Below are 20,846 nucleotides of genomic sequence, written 5' to 3'. Positions count from 1 at the left end.
GTTCCATCGAATAAATCACGGATTAGTGACATATTAATTTTGCTAATTGTGGTTTCTCCAATCTAGCCCTGAATGGGCTTTCATTACCACATTTCTACATTGGTGAGATCAGATCATTTCATTCATATTCTGGGTCGGCAGATTTCTTTTCTCAAAGTTGTCTATGTCTCAGTTCATATAATTATTGTGGATAGTAACGATTTAGATATGTGTCCACATTTCTTCCTCGTTATTCATCCCTCCTGGGGTCTTGGTCTGGAGCTGAATAATGTACCTAGATTCTAGGGTTCGTAACTTTTTCACCCAGTTTCCTCCTCTTTCAGTTCTAGTTAGTTGGTCCAGGGCAAAAAAGGTCAACAAATTACTATTGCTATTGTGCATTGCCTCGAAATGTCGGGCTACAGGGTAACTTTGGTCTCTTGTAGTAATAGCCCTCATATGTTCTAAAACCCTGAGTTTGGTCTGTTTAACTGTGCTCCCTATGTACTTCTTTCCACACGGGCACACCAGGCAGTACACTGTGTACTCAGAATTGCATTTAAGTAATTTTTTAATCTTGGTTTTATTCATTTTCCCTGGCACATGGTATTCCTTCACCTTGTGTGAGTTTTTACAGGCCTTGCATTTCATGCAGGGAAAGAAACCCAAGACTGTTGATTTTCTCCTTTTTCCGCACTCATAATGGCTATTGACTAAGTGATCCTTGAATGAATTCCCTTTCCTGTAAGAGATGAGGGGATAGCTAGGGAGTGATTTACCTATCACAGAGTCTGTTTTCAAAATTTTCCAATTTTTCCTCATGATATTGAAAACCTCTGGAGATTTTTCTGAATAATCTGTGATCATTCTGATTCCTGATTTGTCTACTCTAGGTTTATCTATCAGTAGATCATTTCTTCCTACTGTATCGCTCTTCGTCTCAGCTTGATCAAGAACCCCTTCACAGTATCCTCTCTGTCTGAATCTTTTTCTTGATTCCCCTCTAGCTTTCTCAAATTCTTTGCGTGAAGAGCAGTTGCGTTTCATACGTAAGAACTCCCCCAGTGGGATATTATTAACTACACTCCGCGGATGATAACTTCCTGAGTGTAAGATGGTATTGCCTGCTGTGGGCTTACGGTAGACTGCAGTTTGAATGGTCTCATCTTCGACATAGACTCGAAGGTCCAAGTAGAAGACTTCATTCTTGCTCATACTACATGTGAAGCTGAGATTCTGACTATTGTTGTTAAGGTCTCTTACATATTCTTCAGCCTCACTTTGTGTACCCCGCCATATCAAGAATAAATCATCGATATAGCGGGTCCACAACATGATGTTGCTCATCCACCGTTCATTCTCTCCCGCCCAGGCCACGTGCTTCTCCCACCAGCCCACGAAAAGATTTGCGTAGCTGGGGGCGAAGCACGTGCCCATCGCGGTCCCCTGGAGTTGTAAATACAGCTGCCCTGAGAATAAAAAAATGTTGTTTCTCAAACAGAAGCTGGTTAGTTCCAATAGCATTTCATTATGTCTCTTAAATTTTAGAGGTCTTTTGTCTAGGAAACTTTTCATTGCCAAAAATATATAAATATATATATATATATATATATATATATTATATTCCCAAAGTTTGCTCAGAAATTAGGAACGCACTCCAAAAGCAGGTAGGTCACAACGTATGCAAATATGTCCCTCCGGTGGGTCTGCCTGCATACGCGCTGATTTCACTCCACTGGAGGGCTATAATTGCATCCTGAAATCCGCGCGTATGCAGGCAGACCCACCGGAGGGACATATTTGCATAATTGGAAACCACAAGTCCCAGCATACATTGTGAAAGATGGCCATTGAGCAGGGCACACTGGAGGCCTATAAAAATAAGGAATGCACAGAGGACTGTGTTTGGCAAGCAATTTCCTGTCTGCTCGCGTTTGCCTCTGATGAAGACGGATGGAACTTCGAAACATGTTAGGCAAGGGACGATAAAAAAACGGGGTGAAACGACGCTTTCTTCAATAAATAATGGTTTGTGACCTACCTGCTTTTGGAGTGCGTTCCTAATTTCTGAGCAAACTTTGGTAATATATTTATATATATATATATATATATATATATATATATATATATATATATATATATTTAGATTTATTTATTTTGGCTCCAAAGTTCCTCCCCTTCTGGGAAAGGATACCAGCACTCTAGGGGTCAGATTCTCGCAATCTTAATTTATTGTTCTTAGCGCAGCAAATAAACGCGTTTCGGAAAGGTTCCTTCCTCAGTGTGTACATTTTACACTGATAGGCGACGTTTTTTAAACACCAAGGGATGGGTCATTGAAACCAAAGAGGGATTTACCTATGGGCGCCATATTGCAGTGGTCCATATTACTATTGTGAAGCCTATATATATATATATATATATATATATATATATATATATATATATATATATATTCACAGAAAAAACCATAGGTTATAGACCATATATAGTTAGGAATTAGCATTTACAAAACCTTGAAAATTCACTGAAAAAACCATAGGTTATAGACCATATATAGTTAGGAATTAGCATTTAGAAAACCTTATTTTACTCACACAAAACCATTGAAATTCCATATATAGTTAGTTGCACTAACTATATATCGCGCACCTGCAATCCACTGCTGATGATGTCACATATTACATCATTCATGACATGGTCAGTGACATCACTGATGACATCACTGATGACATCTCAAATGACATCACTGATGACATCACTGATGACATCTCATTTGACATTACTGATCACATCACTGATGACATCATTCATGTGATGATACAATGAACCTCTTCAGACTCTAATATAACCTTAGATACACTCAGTGTAAACAGACACTCACAGACTGTCACTCATCCATGGAGTTACTCACACACCTAGTCAGTCTTGCAAAGAATCAATCACACCTCGATTTCCTCAACTATATAGTTATACACACCTTACTTATTGGAACATATAATAACACATATTTACTCTGTTATACAATCCCTGATACAAGTTCACAATAATCCATACAGCCACTCACACATTCACTGGCTCTTATGCACAGTTATTTATATATGTCAACTATCACATGTACTGTGTTTTACATATGTACTTACTTTGACATGTAGCACTGAGATATCCATTCACTCACCAATACACTCATGCACACAGTCAACCGCCCATACAGATGTTTCCACATGCACTTTTGAACCCATACATCTAGTGAATCAACTGCTCACACATCTATGCACAGAGTCATACACCTCCCAGACACCCACACACACACTCAGTCTCCCATACAAATACTTGGGCAACTAATCAATAACCCATATAGTTAGTCATATAGCTAATGATCAACACATGCATCAGATTACAAAACAACAGACACAATGATGCACAATTTAAAACAGTTTAGTCACTAACCCATGCACTCAGTGAGACACATTTAATCACTCACTTATACAGTCAGTCATGCACCTACTAAATCCTTCATCCAGACACTTATACATCCACTCATTCTTCAATATGTAAGACATATTTTAACTTTACAGAAGCATACAGTCACTGGATGTTGTCATCAGTGATGTCATCAGTGATGTCATTTGAGATGTCATCAGTGATGTCATCAGTGATGTCACTGACCATGTCATGAATGATGTAATATGTGACATCATCAGCAGTGGATTGCAGGTGCGCGATATATAGTTAGTGCAACTAACTATATATGGAATTTCAATGGTTTTGTGTGAGTAAAATAAGGTTTTCTAAATGCTAATTCCTAACTATATATGGTCTATAACCTATGGTTTTTTCAGTGAATTTTCAAGGTTTTGTAAATGCTAATTCCTAACTATATATGGTCTATAACCTATGGTTTTTTCTGTGAATTTCATTGGTTTTTTAACAGCTAATATCTGTAGCTGTAAAATGTATTCTTCTTTAAATCCAAAAATATATTTTATATGTTTATGAATAATTTTTTTTTTAAATATTTTTTTTTCTTCGTTCCCGCTTCGCGAATCGGGAAGCTTCCCGTTAGCTGACCTTGATGCCGCGAAATAGACCGCGAGCCGGTAAACGTTTCTTTACCGCAAGTGCCGCGTTAGAAAACAACATCGTGACGCCTCCCGTCCGCATGACGTTCCACGTTGTCGCTTGATACGTCATATGACGTGCTACGTTAGCGAACTGGTACGCGAAGCGAGTGCCAAAGCGCAGGTTTCTGGAAGCAAACCGGGAGGCCCTGCAAAGCGCTTAACGTAAACACAGCAAGTCATGTGACTTGGTAATAACACTTTTCATTGGTTCATTTCACTTTTGGTTTCCTAATGATGTAAGACTAGGTCATATAATCTAAAATGAACACTTTTGATTGGTTGAGAACTCTTGTTTTTCCCAAATGATGAAAATCCCTCCTTCTTTCCTCACTCTGACTTTCATCATTGTGAGAGAAAGACCCTTTGTGATCACTGAGCAATGGCTTCTTTAGTAGCTTCAGCTGGTGCTTCCCCACCACCTCCACCACATCCAAGGAAGAGTGGACCACCTGCTCAAGTTGTAATTCAACAAGAAGAAGAAGAAGAGGAACAGGAGGACGAGCACGAAGAGAGGCAGTTTTTGCCTGAGCAGCCCAAGACGTCTCACCGGAAAGAAAACTTCATTTGGCAATTTTTTAAAATTCCCAAAGGTCAGAAAAAAGTAAATGCAAGATACGTAACTTGCCTTATATGTCAAGATAGACTGTCCAGAGGGACCGACAAAAAATACAGTTTCGGAAACTACACAATGCATCGCCATATGACTAGGTGGCATCCTAACAACTACAGTGCTGCACAGTTTCGGAACGACCTAGATAATCTCCCTATTATGGCCAGAAGATCTGTTGTACCGGAAGTAACGGGACCAGAGGGCAGGGAGATGGTGCCACATATACAAATGAGATTTGGTGAAGTAAAACACACCTGCGTATTTTGCGATGGATTCATTTCCTACGGAGAAAGAAGCATCACTCTGATCAACAGAGCTATTGACTATCATATGCAAGTTTGTCCGAAACGCCCAAAATAATAAATACTTCTTTTTTGTTTTGTTGCTCCTGTTGAGCCCTTTACAATGAATCGTTTTCATTGCCCCCTCCAAGAAAAACCCAAAAAAATATAAAATTGTTCCGAAAAATTCAAAAACAGTAAAAAAATGTTCAGAAAAATAAAAAAAAAAGTTCTTTTCAGAACTACCTCCCCGTTATTAAAAAATTGGTACAATATTTGGAACTGTGCCAACCTCTATTTCTCTTAGTTCGCTTCCTAGTTCGCTCGCTGGTACGCGAACTGGAAGCGAACCAAAAACAGTAAGTATAAGGGAAGGAAACACACACTTATGTTAAAAGAAAGACAGCTATAGGGGAGTAAACTAGAGATACTATTACCCATAATCCACTACTGATGATGTCACATATTACATCATTCATGACATGCTCAGTGACATCATCAGCAGAGGATTGCGGGTTTTTTGGCAACATGCCTTATCCACGGTTTAATAACGCTGCCTTTTGCTTTATATAAGTTTTCAAATTGTATGAAATATATACCAATAGGTCTTTATGAACCTTTAGGTAGTGCTTTTGTTCATGAGGTCTGGTCGCTTCCATACACATACAGATGTTTCAAAGATGATCAAGAAGTTTATCTGAATGGAGAGGAATGCACTGAGACGCCAGATCATTCACTAATGTGTAGGCACATACAGTTACACGATTCATGCAACAAACACCGACCAAATATGGCTTGCGTGTTGCAAGGCACGCCAGTTCCTGCTATCATCCCCACGTTCAAGTTGTTGGAAAATGGTAGTTATTTGATGCTCAATAATGAAGATTGTTCTGAGTTAATTAAAAGTATTCCTTTTATCGTAACAGTAAGTGAACGGGTTATTTGCTGCAGAAATGTTCTATTTCCTCCCACACATGAACATAGGGAGTTTTCAATCTGGCCACAAATACCAACCTTGGGACACGTTTCAACGGCATGACAAGAATAAGAGCTCTTTTGTCTCAGAGAGAGGTGGCCTTGAGTTCGGCCCGTGAAACTTTCGTACTTCACATAGCGAACACCCGTACACAGGTTTGCCTTTCAATTTCAGCAACATGTTTCCGACTATCTTTAACGCATCCTCCACAAAATCCCTGGCACACTTTTTTAAAGTTGTTACCAGTGGTCTCGTGACTTCATTTGAGAAAATCTTTGGAGTCATCCCTGCTCCCTTTCATTCCATTTTCTCCACTCTGGTTCGTGGATTGCATTTTTACTTGCATTACCAGCGGACGCTCTTGTGCTTTTTTACATTTTTAAATATGGATGTCCCTCCTATGCAACCTCCGACCCTGCAGCTGCTGACACTGTTCCGCAATCGCATGCTAGAATATTATGGCACAATGCCGTTGGCGATATTAAGCACGGCATATGGATTATCTTTTCGGTTCTCCTACTTCACCTGTGTCCAGCCTGTATTTCACTGCCTGACCTGTGATTTCGATTGGGCCATTGATTTGTGTCTCTGCGGACCGGTTTCTCCTGACGTCGACTTTAATCAGCTGATGACTCCTATCATTACTCACGAGTTGATTTGTCCTGGCGAAAGGATTATGGCTGTGGCATTGATGCATGGACTACTTGGTCCCTGGAATTTACTGGCGGCAGCACAGTCTTTCTTGGAACACAGCTTTCTTGAAAACCCACCGAGCTGTCCTCTGATGGTGATAGAGGATCCGGTGCTGGGAGAGCACGTATGTTCTTTTCCGCTTTTAAATTGGATGGCTGAACTGTTTTCGGATGAAGACGGTGACTTCCTATTGGAGGCTGTTGCAGCTTATTTTGCATACACAGTTATGTCATAGACCTTTTTCATGTTTGATATGCTGAGTACTAGCATTTCATTGACAATTCATTGACTTATTTGTCAAGTTTTTATTATTTACCTTGCCTATTGGCTTAAGACTCGATAAAGTACTTGGCTGTTTTATTTTTCTTTAGCATTGAATTTTCCTAGTTTTTAATGCTTTACCTTGCGGACCGTCCACATATAAACTTGCAATCTGCTCTCATGAGATGGCACTTCTATTATCTTATTCAGTTCGTTTCCGGATCATGAGGAGGTGTCATCTAGGTCCTGGATATCTTTACACCGTGTTAAGTTAGCATGGGCTCATTACCGGTTTAAACGCCATTTTTCCTTTTTTGCAACTTCTGCACACGACACTTAGTTGTTGCTTTAGCTTTCCACCTAGTAGTTCATCGTGGTTTACATGAGAATAATATGTTATTGGTCTACTATCTGCTTTACTTGTTAAACTATATCTGTACAGCGAGTGCTAAAGTTTCAAGAACAACACGATACAGAATTGTTATGAGGTCTGATCTCCACGACTTCATACTCATAACATAAGTGCAACTTCTGCCAATTCTGGGCATGAGGCGGGTTTTATATTGCTTTGCCGAACACACATACACAACAGTTGATGCGGTTCACATGAAGAGAGAGCTGGTGTATGCTGATGTGATTCCTTCAAATCTAAGACACTAAAGTATGGACACGCCCTAAACCAACACAAAGAGACCTTCTTAGCAAATAATATAATATGTGTATTAGGGAGGGTGAGATATAAGCAGCCGCGGGCCGTGGAGGGAGTTACGATGGGGCAGGGAGGCGGGGAGGGGGAGAAGCAGGGTGGAGCCCTCTCTACCTTGCCCCTCCCCCTCCCCGCCTCCCTGCCCCACCGTAACTCCCTCCACGGCCCGCGGCTGCTTATAAGTGTTGCTAACTCTTATTCATTTACAGCATGTTAACATACTGTCACCATTCGCTTTTTATGTACTAGTAACTATGCTGGTAATTTTGCTACTGATAATATGTGTACTTGTATTCTCCACCCTGCTTCTCCCCCTCCCCGCCTCCCTGCCTCACCGTAACTCCCTCCACGGCCCGCGGCTGCTTATAAGTGTTGCTAACTCTTATTCATTTACAGCATGTTAACATACTATCACCATTCACGTTTTATGTACTAGTAACTATGCTGGTAATTTTGCTACTGATAATATGTGTACTTTTATTATCTAAGGTACTACGCCTGAGAAGACGGCATTAGTAAATAAACATTTCAAATACACATGTGTTCTTCTTAACTCCATGTTCTGGTTTCTAAGAAATATATAACGACCGACTGTTCATGAGTTCCACGTATCCTAAGGTACTATAAGTTCATATTCTGGATTGTCTAAACATTGAGAGTTTGTTATATCCAATGTGACACTGTACCTAGCTTGCTAAATAGTTTTTGATTACTAACGTGAGTTTTGGGACACCCTAATTCGCCGAGGTTCCAATCCTCTGTCCACAGTTCTGTGTGAGAACAGAAACCCTGCGACAGGGGCACCCCCGACCCTTGCTGGAGCTTCATCACACTTGCGATACAACTCCAGCAATGCGCCACCTTTACGGCACAGATACATCACGCATCTGTGCTGTTTTTGCCCCATGATGCGCCGCATTGTAAATGCAGCACACCATAGGTGACGGAACAGCGGCACAGAATGACTAACACATCCCTGGTGATGCGCCAGTCATCATAAATCTATCCCTATGCTTCTTATCTTGTTAGAGATGAACCGCCATATGTATCATCAAAGTTATTTGCATTTCCTAAATAGCGAACTTTAAGGAATAAATAGCGATTCTTTACCATTCCTAGTTTGCGATGAGCTATTTGCTAATTAGCCGAATGTAGCCCAATGAAGCCCAATGTAGCCCAATGTAGCCCAAAGATGGCCGCCAGACACACAAAAAAACAAATGTAGCCCAAATATCAGCCAGATGTAGCCCAACTATAGCCCAGTGACAGAATGACCAATCAGCTTCGCAAACCTCCGTTACGCGAAGCGGAGCGCTGTTACAGATATATATCTTTTTTTGAACGTTAATTTCTCAAAATCCACTGGAGCACATATATTGAGACCTAGCAAAGGCACATCGGGCTACCAGTCCCTAATATTTTGCCAAGTTTCGTGCAAATCCATTCAGCCGTTCAATTATTATTTTTATTATTTTTTTTTGCCCCGCGGGGCCCTTTTAAAACCTCCACATCAAACCTAGGGGGTCAGCGAGGATCTACTATGCCCCCTTATAGTTATTTCCCCCTTTGTTTTGACCTCCTCTTGTCTCTCGATCCTACCGAGAGACAAGATGGCGGCCGCTACGGACTGTTTGGAATGTTGACAGACGCCGGAGAACCAATCAGCTTCGCTTCACAAAGCTCCGTTGCGCGAAAAGTCCGCGAACCAGAGCGCTAACCGGTCCGCTGTTACAGATATATATCTTTTTTTAAACGTTAATTTCTCAAAATCCACTGGAGCACATATATTGAGACCTACAAAAGGCACATCGGGCTACCAGTCCCTACAATTTTGCCAAGTTTCGTGCAAATCCATTCAGCCGTTCGGGCTAAAAGTGAGGCCAACCGCCCTATGGAAAACTCAATGTTAAAAACACGTTTTGGGACCCCCCTTTTTTCTCGGCCCCCACTGGACGAACCCCCCCCAAATTTTCAAGGGCTGCTCAGAAACAAAATGTGCCATTTTCCTGAAAATTTCAGCCAATTCCGTCCACAAACGCCAAAGTTATTAGACATAGAATTTTCAAAAAACCCATAGAGAAAAAATCCTAACTATATATACCTACTGGCGACCGCCAGTAGGTAATATCTATATATCTATATCCTACTGGCGGTCGCCAGTAGGTATATATAGTTAGGATTTTTTCCTATGGGATTTTTCAAAATTCTATGTTGAATAACTTTGGCGTTGATGGATGGAATTGGCTGAAATTTTCCTGAAAATGGCACATTTACTCTCCGGTCCTTCCCTGAAAGGTTGGGGGGGATTCGTCAAGTGGGGGCCGAGAAAAAAGGGGGGTCCCAAAAAGTGTTTTCCCCATTTTAATTTCCATAGGGCGGTTGGCCTCACTTTTAGCCCGAACGGCTGAATGGATTTTCACCAAACTTGGCAAAATTGTAGGGACTGGTAGCCCGATGTGCCTTTGCTATGTCTCAAGATATGTGCTACAGTGGTTTTTACGAAAATTAACTTTGAAAAAATATATATTGGGCTACATTGGGCTATATATATGTTAGAGCCCAAATGTAGCCCAATGTAGCCCAAAGATGGCCACCAGAGACAAAAAAAAACAAATGTAGCCCAAATATCAGCCAGATGTAGCCCAACTATAGCCCAATGACAGAATGTCCCAGAGTGTTCTAAAGAACAACTAGAGCGCTAACAGTCTTACTTATGACAAAAGTATGGCACACCTGAAGTCATCTTGATTGGAATAAAGTGTTAACACTTAAAACATTTAATTTGCAAAGGAACAAAATGAGGGGGTTCATTTTGCCATAGAAATTATGATTAGTGCTGAAGAAAGAAAAATTAGGGCACATTTTGAGTGACTTCTCAAATCCTCTTATATTTCATTAAAAAAATTCTGATATGCAGTCTCCCAAGATGGCCACCAGAATCATCTTGATTGGAATAAAGTGTTAACACTTAATACATTTATTTTGAAAAGGAACAAAATGAGGGGTTTCATTTTGCCATAGAAATGTTATATATATATATATATATATATATATATATATATATATATATATATATATATATATATTCACAGAAAAAACCATAGGTTTGAGACCATATATAGTTAGGTATTTGCATTTACAAAACCTTGAAAATTCAATGAAAAAACCATAGGTTTGAGACCATATATAGTTAGGTGAATATTTTAATCATACAAAACCAATGAAATTCCCATATATAGTTAGTTGCACTAACTATATATTTCGCGCACCCGCAATCCACTGCTGATGATGTCACATATTACATCATTCATGACATGGTCAGTGACATCACTGATGACATCTCTAATGACATCACTGATGACATCTCAAATGGGAATTTCATTGGTTTTGTATGATTAAAATATTCACCTAACTATATATGGTCTCAAACCTATGGTTTTTTCATTGAATATATATATATATATATATATATATATATATATATATATATATATATATATACATTATTTTTATTTTATTTTTTTTCTGTCTGGGGTGAGGGGGGTTTGCCAAATAAAATCTTAAAACATCGGATTACCAGCGTGCTTGCCAATTTCTGACGGAGAAAGGTCAGTTTGTGTTCGAATATATATATATATATATATACATATATACATACATACATACATACATACATACATACATACATACATACATCCCAGGCTCCCTTCAGGTGAGAAAAGAGTGCGACACAGCTCCGGGATAAACTGGAAAAGGCTTTATTAATATTAAAACGCTCCGTGTGCAAAGTCCAAAGAAACGCTCGGCAGACGCGTTTCTGCTTTCCATTAGCTTCATCAGTGCCTGTTTCTGTGGCTTTTCATTTTCTTGGGGGTCAGTTGATTTAAAGATGTCTGCTATGACCACTTCCCATCAGGTGATTTCTTGCCCCTCCTCCGCCTTAGGGACTGCTGAGCACCCCGCGCTCCTCCCTCTAAGCTGCTGCATTATGGGTCTTGGAGTCATATATATATATTTTTTTTTTCAAACATCAAAACGTGCCTTATTGCAATTTGATATTCAAATATTCTCACAATGAGATATTGTGTGATTAAAGCTTACAATTAAACTCTGTTGTTTCTACAAAATTAATTTACCATTGCTTAAAAATAATAATCTCGGAGTGGATCGGCATTTGGCAATCCCCATGTGAAGATTGCCATTTTTCCCTCTATTTTTGCTACATACAGCCATGTATCGACACCCATCAATAAAATATTAGTCAGAAAAGAGTTTGTCGCATTCAACCCTCTAATGCAATTGCTCATTAAAAAAAAAACACACATTGTTGCACAATCTAGGTCCCCCAGATGTACTATCAGCTCCTCCCCACTATTTAACCCATTCGGGGTCTTGGTTTGAAGGTCGATTATATGTAGCGACTCCAATCTCCTTAATTTCAACACTCTGTCTCTCCGTCTGATGTTTGCTGGGACACAATGCTAAAAAACTGTAATAGAACCCTGTTACTTTTGTGTTTAATAGCAAAGTGTCTGGCAACTGGATAATTAAAATCCTTCTTCGCTATGGCACGCATATGTTCAAGTATCCTTATTTTCACACTATGGATTGTGCTGCCTATGTACCCTAGGCCACACGGGCACCTCAGGCAATAGACCGCATGTCTGGTCTGGCAGATCATAAATTCGTTTATCTTTTGCCTGATTTTATTCCCTTCACATAGGTAAGTACTCTTTTGCTAAAAGCACAGGCCTTACACTTACCACAGGGGTAAAAACCTCGCATTTCATTTAGTGTTCCCTTTCTAGATGGAATTGCATCTAGATGACTATGGATCAGACTATCCTTCAGTGACCGTGCCTTTCTAAAAGTAATCAATGGAGCTGGTGGAATATCTGCCCCAATGATTGTATCGGTTTTTAACACATGCCAATTCCTTCTCATTTTTTTGGGGAGTTTCCACATCTTCTGAATAAGTAGTTTCCATGCGGATCTTTCCCTCTTTCTGATTTTTGGTCTTCTCTTGGTCCGTATTTTTTATTAATCTGTCTCTTTGTAAATTCTCCACTTTCTTTAAGGTGTTTTCTAAAAGATCTATTCTGTATCCTCTAGCTAGAAATCTGCTAAAGCTCTCCTTGATTTCTGTGTCCAAATCGCATTTTCTTGAACAGTTACGTTTTAACCTGAAGAATTCCCCATAGGGTATACTGTTGTTCAGTTTGGGTGGATGGCTACTGGTGGCATGCATCGTACTGTTGCCGGCCGTAGGTTTTCTAAATAGGGCTGTTGACATTTTCCCATCCTGTATCTCCACCCTCCGGTCCAGATAGTACACTGCCACTGAACTGATCTCCCCTGTGAATCGTAAATTAGCATCATTCTGATTCAGATGTTCTATATATTCCTCTGCTTTATTGATTGACCCCTTCCATATCCGAAAAAGGTAATCAATGTATCGATACCAGGCTACTATCTCTTTAGTCGAGATGTCATTGGCTGTGGACCAGGCCACCTGCTCCTCCCACCAGCCTACGAACTAATAGGCATAGCTGGCACCCATTGCGGTCCCAGTTACCTGCCTGGAAAGATCTCCCTGAAAAATAAAAATGTTATTTAGTAGACAGAATTCAATCAGTTCCATCAACATATTGTTATGATCTGCGAGTTTCAATGGTCTCTTCTTCATTAACCACATTGAGGGAATACAATGGCATTCATCGTACTGCTTAAGTGTATTGTATATCACAAGTTTGTATACTTGAATTAATCATATGCAGGTGAAGTATTTTTTACAGAACGGATGGTGATATTTAAAAGTGAGCTGGCGGGAAGCATTTCTGTCAGCAGGCATTTGAAAAAGACATTTGTGTCGAAACGAGTCATGTCAAAACTTGATAAAATAAAGCTACTTACCTGGATTCCCCTTTGTGTCCCTCCGGTTCTTCATACTGTGAGAATCCTTTGTGATTTTTATATATATATATATATAATATATTATATATATCCACTAAGCATGATTTGGGCATAATTAGGAAAATATCCCATGTAATATGCAGTGTTCGCCTCCATTGAGCTAGGGATCTGTACCTTCTTCTCTCACCTAGAAATGGGATATAGTGTTTTATTCTTTGTAAGTGTAAGCAATTCTAAGATTGTTCTGCCTAGCAGATCATGAGGGTTACTGGCTGGTGTACCATGCATATTCCATATAAATGCAGTGTAAACCTCAACTGAGCTTGGTCTGTCCTCCTGTTTATGTCACATATATATCCATCCCTCTTCATAACCTACTTAAAGTGTTCCAGGATAGCTCATCGTTGAGGCCCTTTTCATCCTTTTCATGACTACAGATTCTGTAAATCCACTTTTGTTCTCTATGGAAAAGGACTTTCTTTGGGTCTCGTGTCGTAGTGGGGATGCATGGTTTATCCAATACAGTCCAGTACATTTTTCCACATAGTGTGTTGTGAATCTTGTCATGGTTTTTTGGCACCTGATGTTACTCCTGTGCTCCATGATTCTGATCTTTACCTTACGTGTCGTCATACCTACGTAGAGTAGGTCACAGGGGCATTTTCTGAATAACAGTTCATATATTTCCGTTGCTCCCAGAGATAGTTCAAGCCAATATCAATGCAATTTGTGTCCTTCGTGAGTTATTCATTAAATTATCTGATCTTGACCAAACTGCATTTTAGATTCTTTGTACAATTTCACGACAACTAGCCATCCTGCTTGAGTCACTGATATTTCCCTATATTTACAGCATCTCATATTTTATCCAGCAGAGCAGTGAAGTTACAAGGAGTTGTTGCCAGTCGAATTACAAGGAAGAGTTGCTTATTTGAAACGGACAATGTACCAACCAACCATCATTCTTTATATATCTATATGATTGTTTGACCTGATGTAGACACTCATGCAAGAGGCAAGCAAATGGTGTTTGACCATTCAGGGTACTGGTCTGCTTTTGATTATTTTCATTTACAGTGTAGGTAATGCATTTTTGACACATTCTGACTATATTCATGGGGATGTTTTTCATTGCTGGTTGAGTAAAAATAATTGCTTTGCTGAGTCAATAAACAGGTTGTTTAATTTCTGCTAATTACAACTTTGTCATCAATTTGTAGGAAGTAATGGTCCACAGAAGTTTTGTATTGAAAAAGTTGGCAAGGAAACCTGGTTGCCAAGAAGTCATACTTGGTAAGTTGTTGCATTCAGAAGTACAAATGTTTGTTAAATTTGAAAAAAATAGATGCCTATGAAAGCGTAATTAATTTTATCCATGAACCTCAAAGTAAGCGGCGCGACTGAAGTGGTGTTGTGGGTCGCATGTGTGAAGCGGCCGGCTCTTGAATGTGCCGGCCTCTGGGCTGGCTCTCCTCTCCTTTGCTCTGGCCTGAGGTAGGCGGTGGCGGGAGGAATGCAGCTGCGGTAGGAGGAGGCCAGGGCCCGTGCTGCAGAGCACCGGCCTAGTGCAGCTGGCTCGGCTAGGTGCGGGCGGCGGCCTGGCTCTCACCTTCCCCCCGACCATTGTGCTGCACGCCCGAGGTAGAGGAGGATTACCTGGGAGAAATAGCTCACCTGGCACCGGTACGGTAAAGAGCAGGCATGCTGCGATTAATGGGCCCAGCACTGCTGATTGCGACGAATAGAATGGGCTGCAATACAGCGGAGACTGTTCTTCCCCAGCAATATTGTGCGGGGTGATTACCCTATTGAGGGCCGGGTGCAGTGGCTAGGAGTCTTAACTTCACAGTGCATTTGATGGCGGGTTGGGCCCGCAGCGTCAGCTACGGGTTGGGTGTTTCCCCCTCAGGAGCTGACCATGGTACAAGGTGCACTACTGGGGCAATACAGAACAGTGGTGCTTCGACTGCTTACATAGCGCCTGGGAAGCTACAAAAGCTTATCATGGGAAAGGCGGACAGACAACATACAAAACTCACATTCGAGGCAAAGAAAATGCCCAGGCCTTCCCAGCATGCAAATTCGTTCTCTGAGCGGGAGCCATCCTCCCAGGCTGCTACTTCATTGGAGATTACACTGTTAGATATGCAGCAAAGCCTGCAATCTATAGACGGCAAAATAGATGCCCTGAGTATCCGTATGGACACCATTGCCACCATGCTTGATATGCAGGCCACACGCCTGACCACGGCGCAACAGCTTATCTCTGGGACCAAAGATGACTTGCAGGCCCTAACTCGCAAATAACTCAATATGGCCAAATCCTAGCCGTTACTCAGGCGTATAATGAGGATCTGGAGGCCTACTAGCACCGGAACAACTTGCGCATAACAGGCGTTTTGGAGTCCACAAACACGTCATCTCGAAAGCTATGAGGAGATCATGTTACGGGAGGTGTTTGGCGGCGAACAACTGTCCCCACTTGCTGATCGTGCTCATAGATCCTTCCAGGCAAGGCCTCCCCTGGGAGCACCCCCAAGACCGATCATCGCAAAACTTTGAAACTATCGAGACCGGGACTCTGTCTTGCGCCTATCCAGAGAAAAAGGCTTCACACACTACCAAGGCAACGAGATTGCCTTCTATCGCGATTTTACTGCAACTGTGCAAGCAGCAAGGGGAGAATTCATAGAGGCGAAGAAGAAATTACATGCCCTGGCCCCACTGAGAGTTGATCATGAGGGTACACAGAGTGTTCACCTCCCTCAATGCAGTCATGAACTTCCTCAGGACCAGGGGACAGGCCCGCCGTGCCTCTCCAACTCTGTGATGGAATAAGTGCCTTCATGGACCTGGCTGCGAGACTATGCAAATAAGTGGTGGCGACTGTGGACATTAGCCACAGGATTGAATGTTCTTATTGCATTCACACGGTGGGTGGTAGAAGGGGCTGATGTCCCAAATTGGACCTCGTGTTGTAGTGAAGTTCCTATATTCCGAATAGGCTCTGCGCATTGGAATAGTATATCCTGTAGTTTAGACGTAGGACTGAAGTCGACTAGGTCTCTACCGAATATACTAGGCTTAATTGTGTGTGTGCCAGCTAGCGCTTCAACAAAGAGAGAGATAGGGTAAAGTAGCACTCTTCAACCCCTTCTAAATATACTTAAACAACAAAAGAGTGATCATGGGTGTGAATCCAAGTGAAAATAAAAGGTTACTCTCCCTGTAGAAGAAAGGGGTGGGAACGGGTTAGTGAGGGGACAATTCTTGTTTAGTATGAAGAACCCTCACTCACCGACCTGGTCGGTGACATGCTTCATCATGGGGTTCCCACCAGGTAGACCGAATGTCTTCCCGTTGTGCTCCAACGCCTGATGTTACAGCGGAGCTGGCTTTTGTGTTGTGAATAGTGAAAAGTGAAGGTTTTAAAAGAAGGCAGTCTGTGTCCCAAAAAGACTTTTTATTAAGAGACCAGCTTGCGTTCATTAAAAACAAGTGAGGCGGACGCCAAAAGGTCACAAAATTGAACCAATAGTGTCCTTAGTGTAAAAAAATGGTCGACATGTTTCTGCTCAAAATGGCTTGTTCAGCCGAGCTTTCATCAGGACCAGGCGGTATACACACGCTAAGACGTATCCTAACCTCAGGGTTGAATTTGCTGTTGGAGCTAACTCACGGTTTAGTGGACAGTCCTGGAGTTTCCCAGTGTCCAATACCCTGTGAAGAGATAAAAAGAAATGCAGCGCACAGCAACATCAATGTTAATCCATTGCTCCCCACGCAATGAGTGCAAGCTCACACTCACTCTTGCAACCGTGGGTTTTCGCTCATACATCTTCCGCCCTTGAGACTCCGTATTGTGCCCTGTGTTGGCAATGTGCGTTAAACATATTTAAAGTGTGGTGCAATAGTGAGTTATAGCAATTGCACAATGTATCATGCGTGATTAGTTTGTAAGCATGCCTTAAACATGCTAATAATTCCAGACTTACTGAAGTTCGCTAGGACAGGGCTACCATGATTATGATCTTGTCTACTAGGTTGGTATGGTTAATCAGTGCTTGCACCTAAACACTCCTCAGAGTATTTGCTGTGTCCAGAGTGGAACGATCACCTCAGTATGGAAAAACATATTGTTATTGCTAAAAATCCTTAATTGTAGACAAATTATGTCTCGCTTCTGTGGGCTCACGGCGGGGGTAACCTACACGCCAAATTTATCCTATAGAAGCGTGAAACAGAATGTACGGCAATATCACTTGTTTGTCATAGTAACATTATCCCTTCATGGTGCCTCATACTCACAGTAATGTAATGTTAATTATGTTCTTGCCGAAAAAAGTGTGTAATCACCACGAAATTAGCTTGTTGGAGAATTGAAAAAAGGAGCGCGCGAGGCTACGAGTGGTGCAGATTCTTTAACCCCACACGGTGCCTCTTGTTAATGAGGTGCAGATCTTGAAACCCACAGGGCGACTCTTGTCAATGCGACTCCCTGGTGCGCACTACACTTGACACCAGCACATGTGGAAAAGAGTGTCTGAGACGATCACTTCACTTGGAAATGTTAAAAGTAGAGTGGCATATTAAAACCGCGCCCTTTGCAGAGTATCGGGCAGTGCATTCCGGCAAACCTAAGCGCGTGGCATAAACCTAACAGCTAGATGTTACTCCCCACTTACTTCTAATTTGACGGCAGCCCTCTTGCGAACCTATATGTAGCGCGTCCGTGGCCCGAATGTTGCCGGAAAAAGCACAACGCGGAAGCTAAAATGTTCAATAGTGGTCACGTGGTCGTGACGTCATACAGCGGGCTGGCATAAGACACTGGATGTATTTCTTAAAGGGGAACGCTCTAAATTACAAAAAACTTTATTTAGCGTGGCTACCGGGAACACAAAAGAATAGTTGACCAAACTATAGCTGGAAGCCACAAGCCCCAGACGAATGCTGATTTATGCCTAAAAACAGCAATTCGGGCATGTGTTTGGTGATCATTTCTATTGTATGTTTAGTGTTTAGACGGTAAAGGAGGGGAATTCCTCGATAAACATAGCGGCTCTTACACAAACTAGGGAAATAATCTACCTTTATCAGGACCCCAATATAGGTATAGATAGAGTGATTGATCCTATTATCTTCATTTTGGACTAAGGTCAGGGGGTTCCCATGTGTGATGTCCTGCTAAGGTATCCTACTAGTAACAGTGAATAGGTCAAGTGTGGCAACAACCCTACTAATAAAGGTGGCCTAATACTCTCTAGCGGCTTTCTTGAACCGATGAAACTGTGAAGGGAGACTTATCACCGTCGCATCACGGTGTCCCATGGGATATTATCGTTCAGCCCTGTTTGGTGAGTGGACAAACGATAAATCCACCGTTGCTCTTTCTCGAACAGGAGATCTTGCGACCCTGAGTAGTTCTCGAGTTGTTCTATTATGGTCCATCTTACGTCTTCTGGGGTGTGGTTGAATTGTAGGAAATGCGCAGTCAGTTTAGTGGTATTCCTTTGACATCTTATGTTACTACGATGTTCCCCAATGCGCTGTTTCACTCTTCTTGTGGTCATACCCACATATCTTGACCCGCACAGACAGGTAATCAGGTGCACCACATTTTGCGAGTTACAGTTCGTATGTTTTCGTTGGCCCATTGTTTCCCCTGTTCCAGGTCCAAGACCTTTGTTGCAGTTGTGAGGTGGCATATGCTACAGCCCCCACACGGGTAATGACCTGTGATGGGTGGAAAGCCCCATGCATTCAGAACAAGCGCCTTGAGACCCTCCCGGGTGAGTAGTGCGCTATACAAATGGCATGATTGATTGATTGATTGATCCTCCCCCTGTTTTCGGTTGCTAGGGCGTGTATGGACCAATGAATCTTTCAGACTTCTCGCCCGTTTTTAGGAGAACAAAGTTCTAACCCAGTCATGATTGTTGCTGGTGAGAATTTTCCAATGCTTGTTAATGGAGCGACTTACCGCATTAGAAATGGGGTTATATGTCATGACGCACGTCAATGGTATATTTTCTGCTGGTTCCTTGGGATTGTCCTCCAGGAGGGCGTCCCTGTTTTGATTCCTCGCTCTTTTGCAGCTTTTTTTGAGGATCCGTTCAGGGTATCCCCTTTCTTGTAGTCTTCCAGTAAGTTCTTGTGCCTGGTTCTTGAAATCGGATAGCTCACTGCAATTCCGTTTTAAACGCAAGTATTGCCCGAATGGGAGATTCTCTCTGAGAGGCCGTGGGTGAAAACTTGAGAAATGTAATAGGTTGTTCTTAGCAGTGGGTTTTTGATGCGAGCTAGCTCAGAGGTCACTAGAAACGTTCTCGAACGAACAAGAAGGGGTTAGTTTCTGACAACCGCTTAAAACATGACAACTTTGTTTCCCAAGAATAAGAAATATATCTCTAGAGTCGCGGAAACAATTGATAGTTATTTCACTCAGTCAATCGTGCATGCTTCGTTTCACCAGAGGTGCAGAGAAATAGAGAGACAGGAGTTTTCAATAAAAGGTATTTATTGAACAGTCTTCTTTCTCAAGCATAAGAAATGAACTGCTGCAATCGTAATACTTGTGGTAAAGTACAAAGCGTACAGTACGAAGAGTATTATAAAATAATATTGTAAAAGCATGATATGGTTTCTAAGCCATAAAATACATAAAATACATACAGTGATAAATAATGACTAAAAGTACTCAACTGGTGCTTCTAAAATACGCCTACCCCGGTGTACCTAACCTAGGTCTAGTACAAGGGAAGAAGTAAGTAAAGTGTAGCCTAGTTTTAGTATTCTTTGCCAATAATCTATTCCAAGAATTCTCTTAGGGTCTAATCAGCTCCGTACCTTGGTTTAGAATGATGGAGGTCTGGTATCTCTCTCTCAGGACTCGATCTCCCAGCAACCCGCAAGGGTAGCCTGGAAACACTGGAGCTGGATTTCTCTGCTGGAGAAAGTACAGCATCTCTCAGTGCGTCAGCTGGAGGGTCGGCTTCCTTCGGCACTTACTGCAGCAGGGCGCGTCGGGCAAGTAGATAGTCGAACTGCTCCAAACCACTGTGTGTTTGTTTGTTTGGACAAGTGTGGGCATATTTATACCTTGAAAGTGCAGAGTTTGACGTAAGATTGGACATAATAATGTCATTAGAGACTTAATTCTCTGAAAACTCCATGTTTTCTTGGATAAATTAATATTCATGCAGGGGGAAGTCCCTGACTGCTGAAGGCGGGTTTTTCCAAGAAATCATTGTAGATTTTCAGAACTAGTGGAAGTAGCCAAGCCGCATTAGGACTACTTGAG

The 20,846-nt window shown here is 41.6% G+C and overlaps 1 protein-coding gene across 2 annotated transcripts in view; it reads left to right on the top strand.

The window, feature by feature from the left end:
• Positions 1 to 20,846, top strand: part of WWP1 (WW domain containing E3 ubiquitin protein ligase 1) — a 1,173,512-nt gene that overhangs the window by 1,129,164 nt on the left and 23,502 nt on the right. For both annotated transcript variants that reach the window (XM_078687073.1, XM_078687072.1), the window contains exon 23: positions 14,764 to 14,836. In XM_078687073.1, coding sequence (XP_078543199.1) covers positions 14,764 to 14,836 — 73 coding nt within the window. The remainder of the gene's footprint in view (positions 1 to 14,763; positions 14,837 to 20,846) is intronic.

The sequence above is a fragment of the Lissotriton helveticus genome, chromosome 4_1, assembly GCF_964261635.1.
Source record: "Lissotriton helveticus chromosome 4_1, aLisHel1.1, whole genome shotgun sequence".
In the NCBI taxonomy this organism is placed as follows: Eukaryota; Metazoa; Chordata; class Amphibia; order Caudata; family Salamandridae; genus Lissotriton; species Lissotriton helveticus.
Note: the sequence above shows the minus strand (reverse complement) of the source record. Positions and strands in the feature narration are given on the sequence as shown.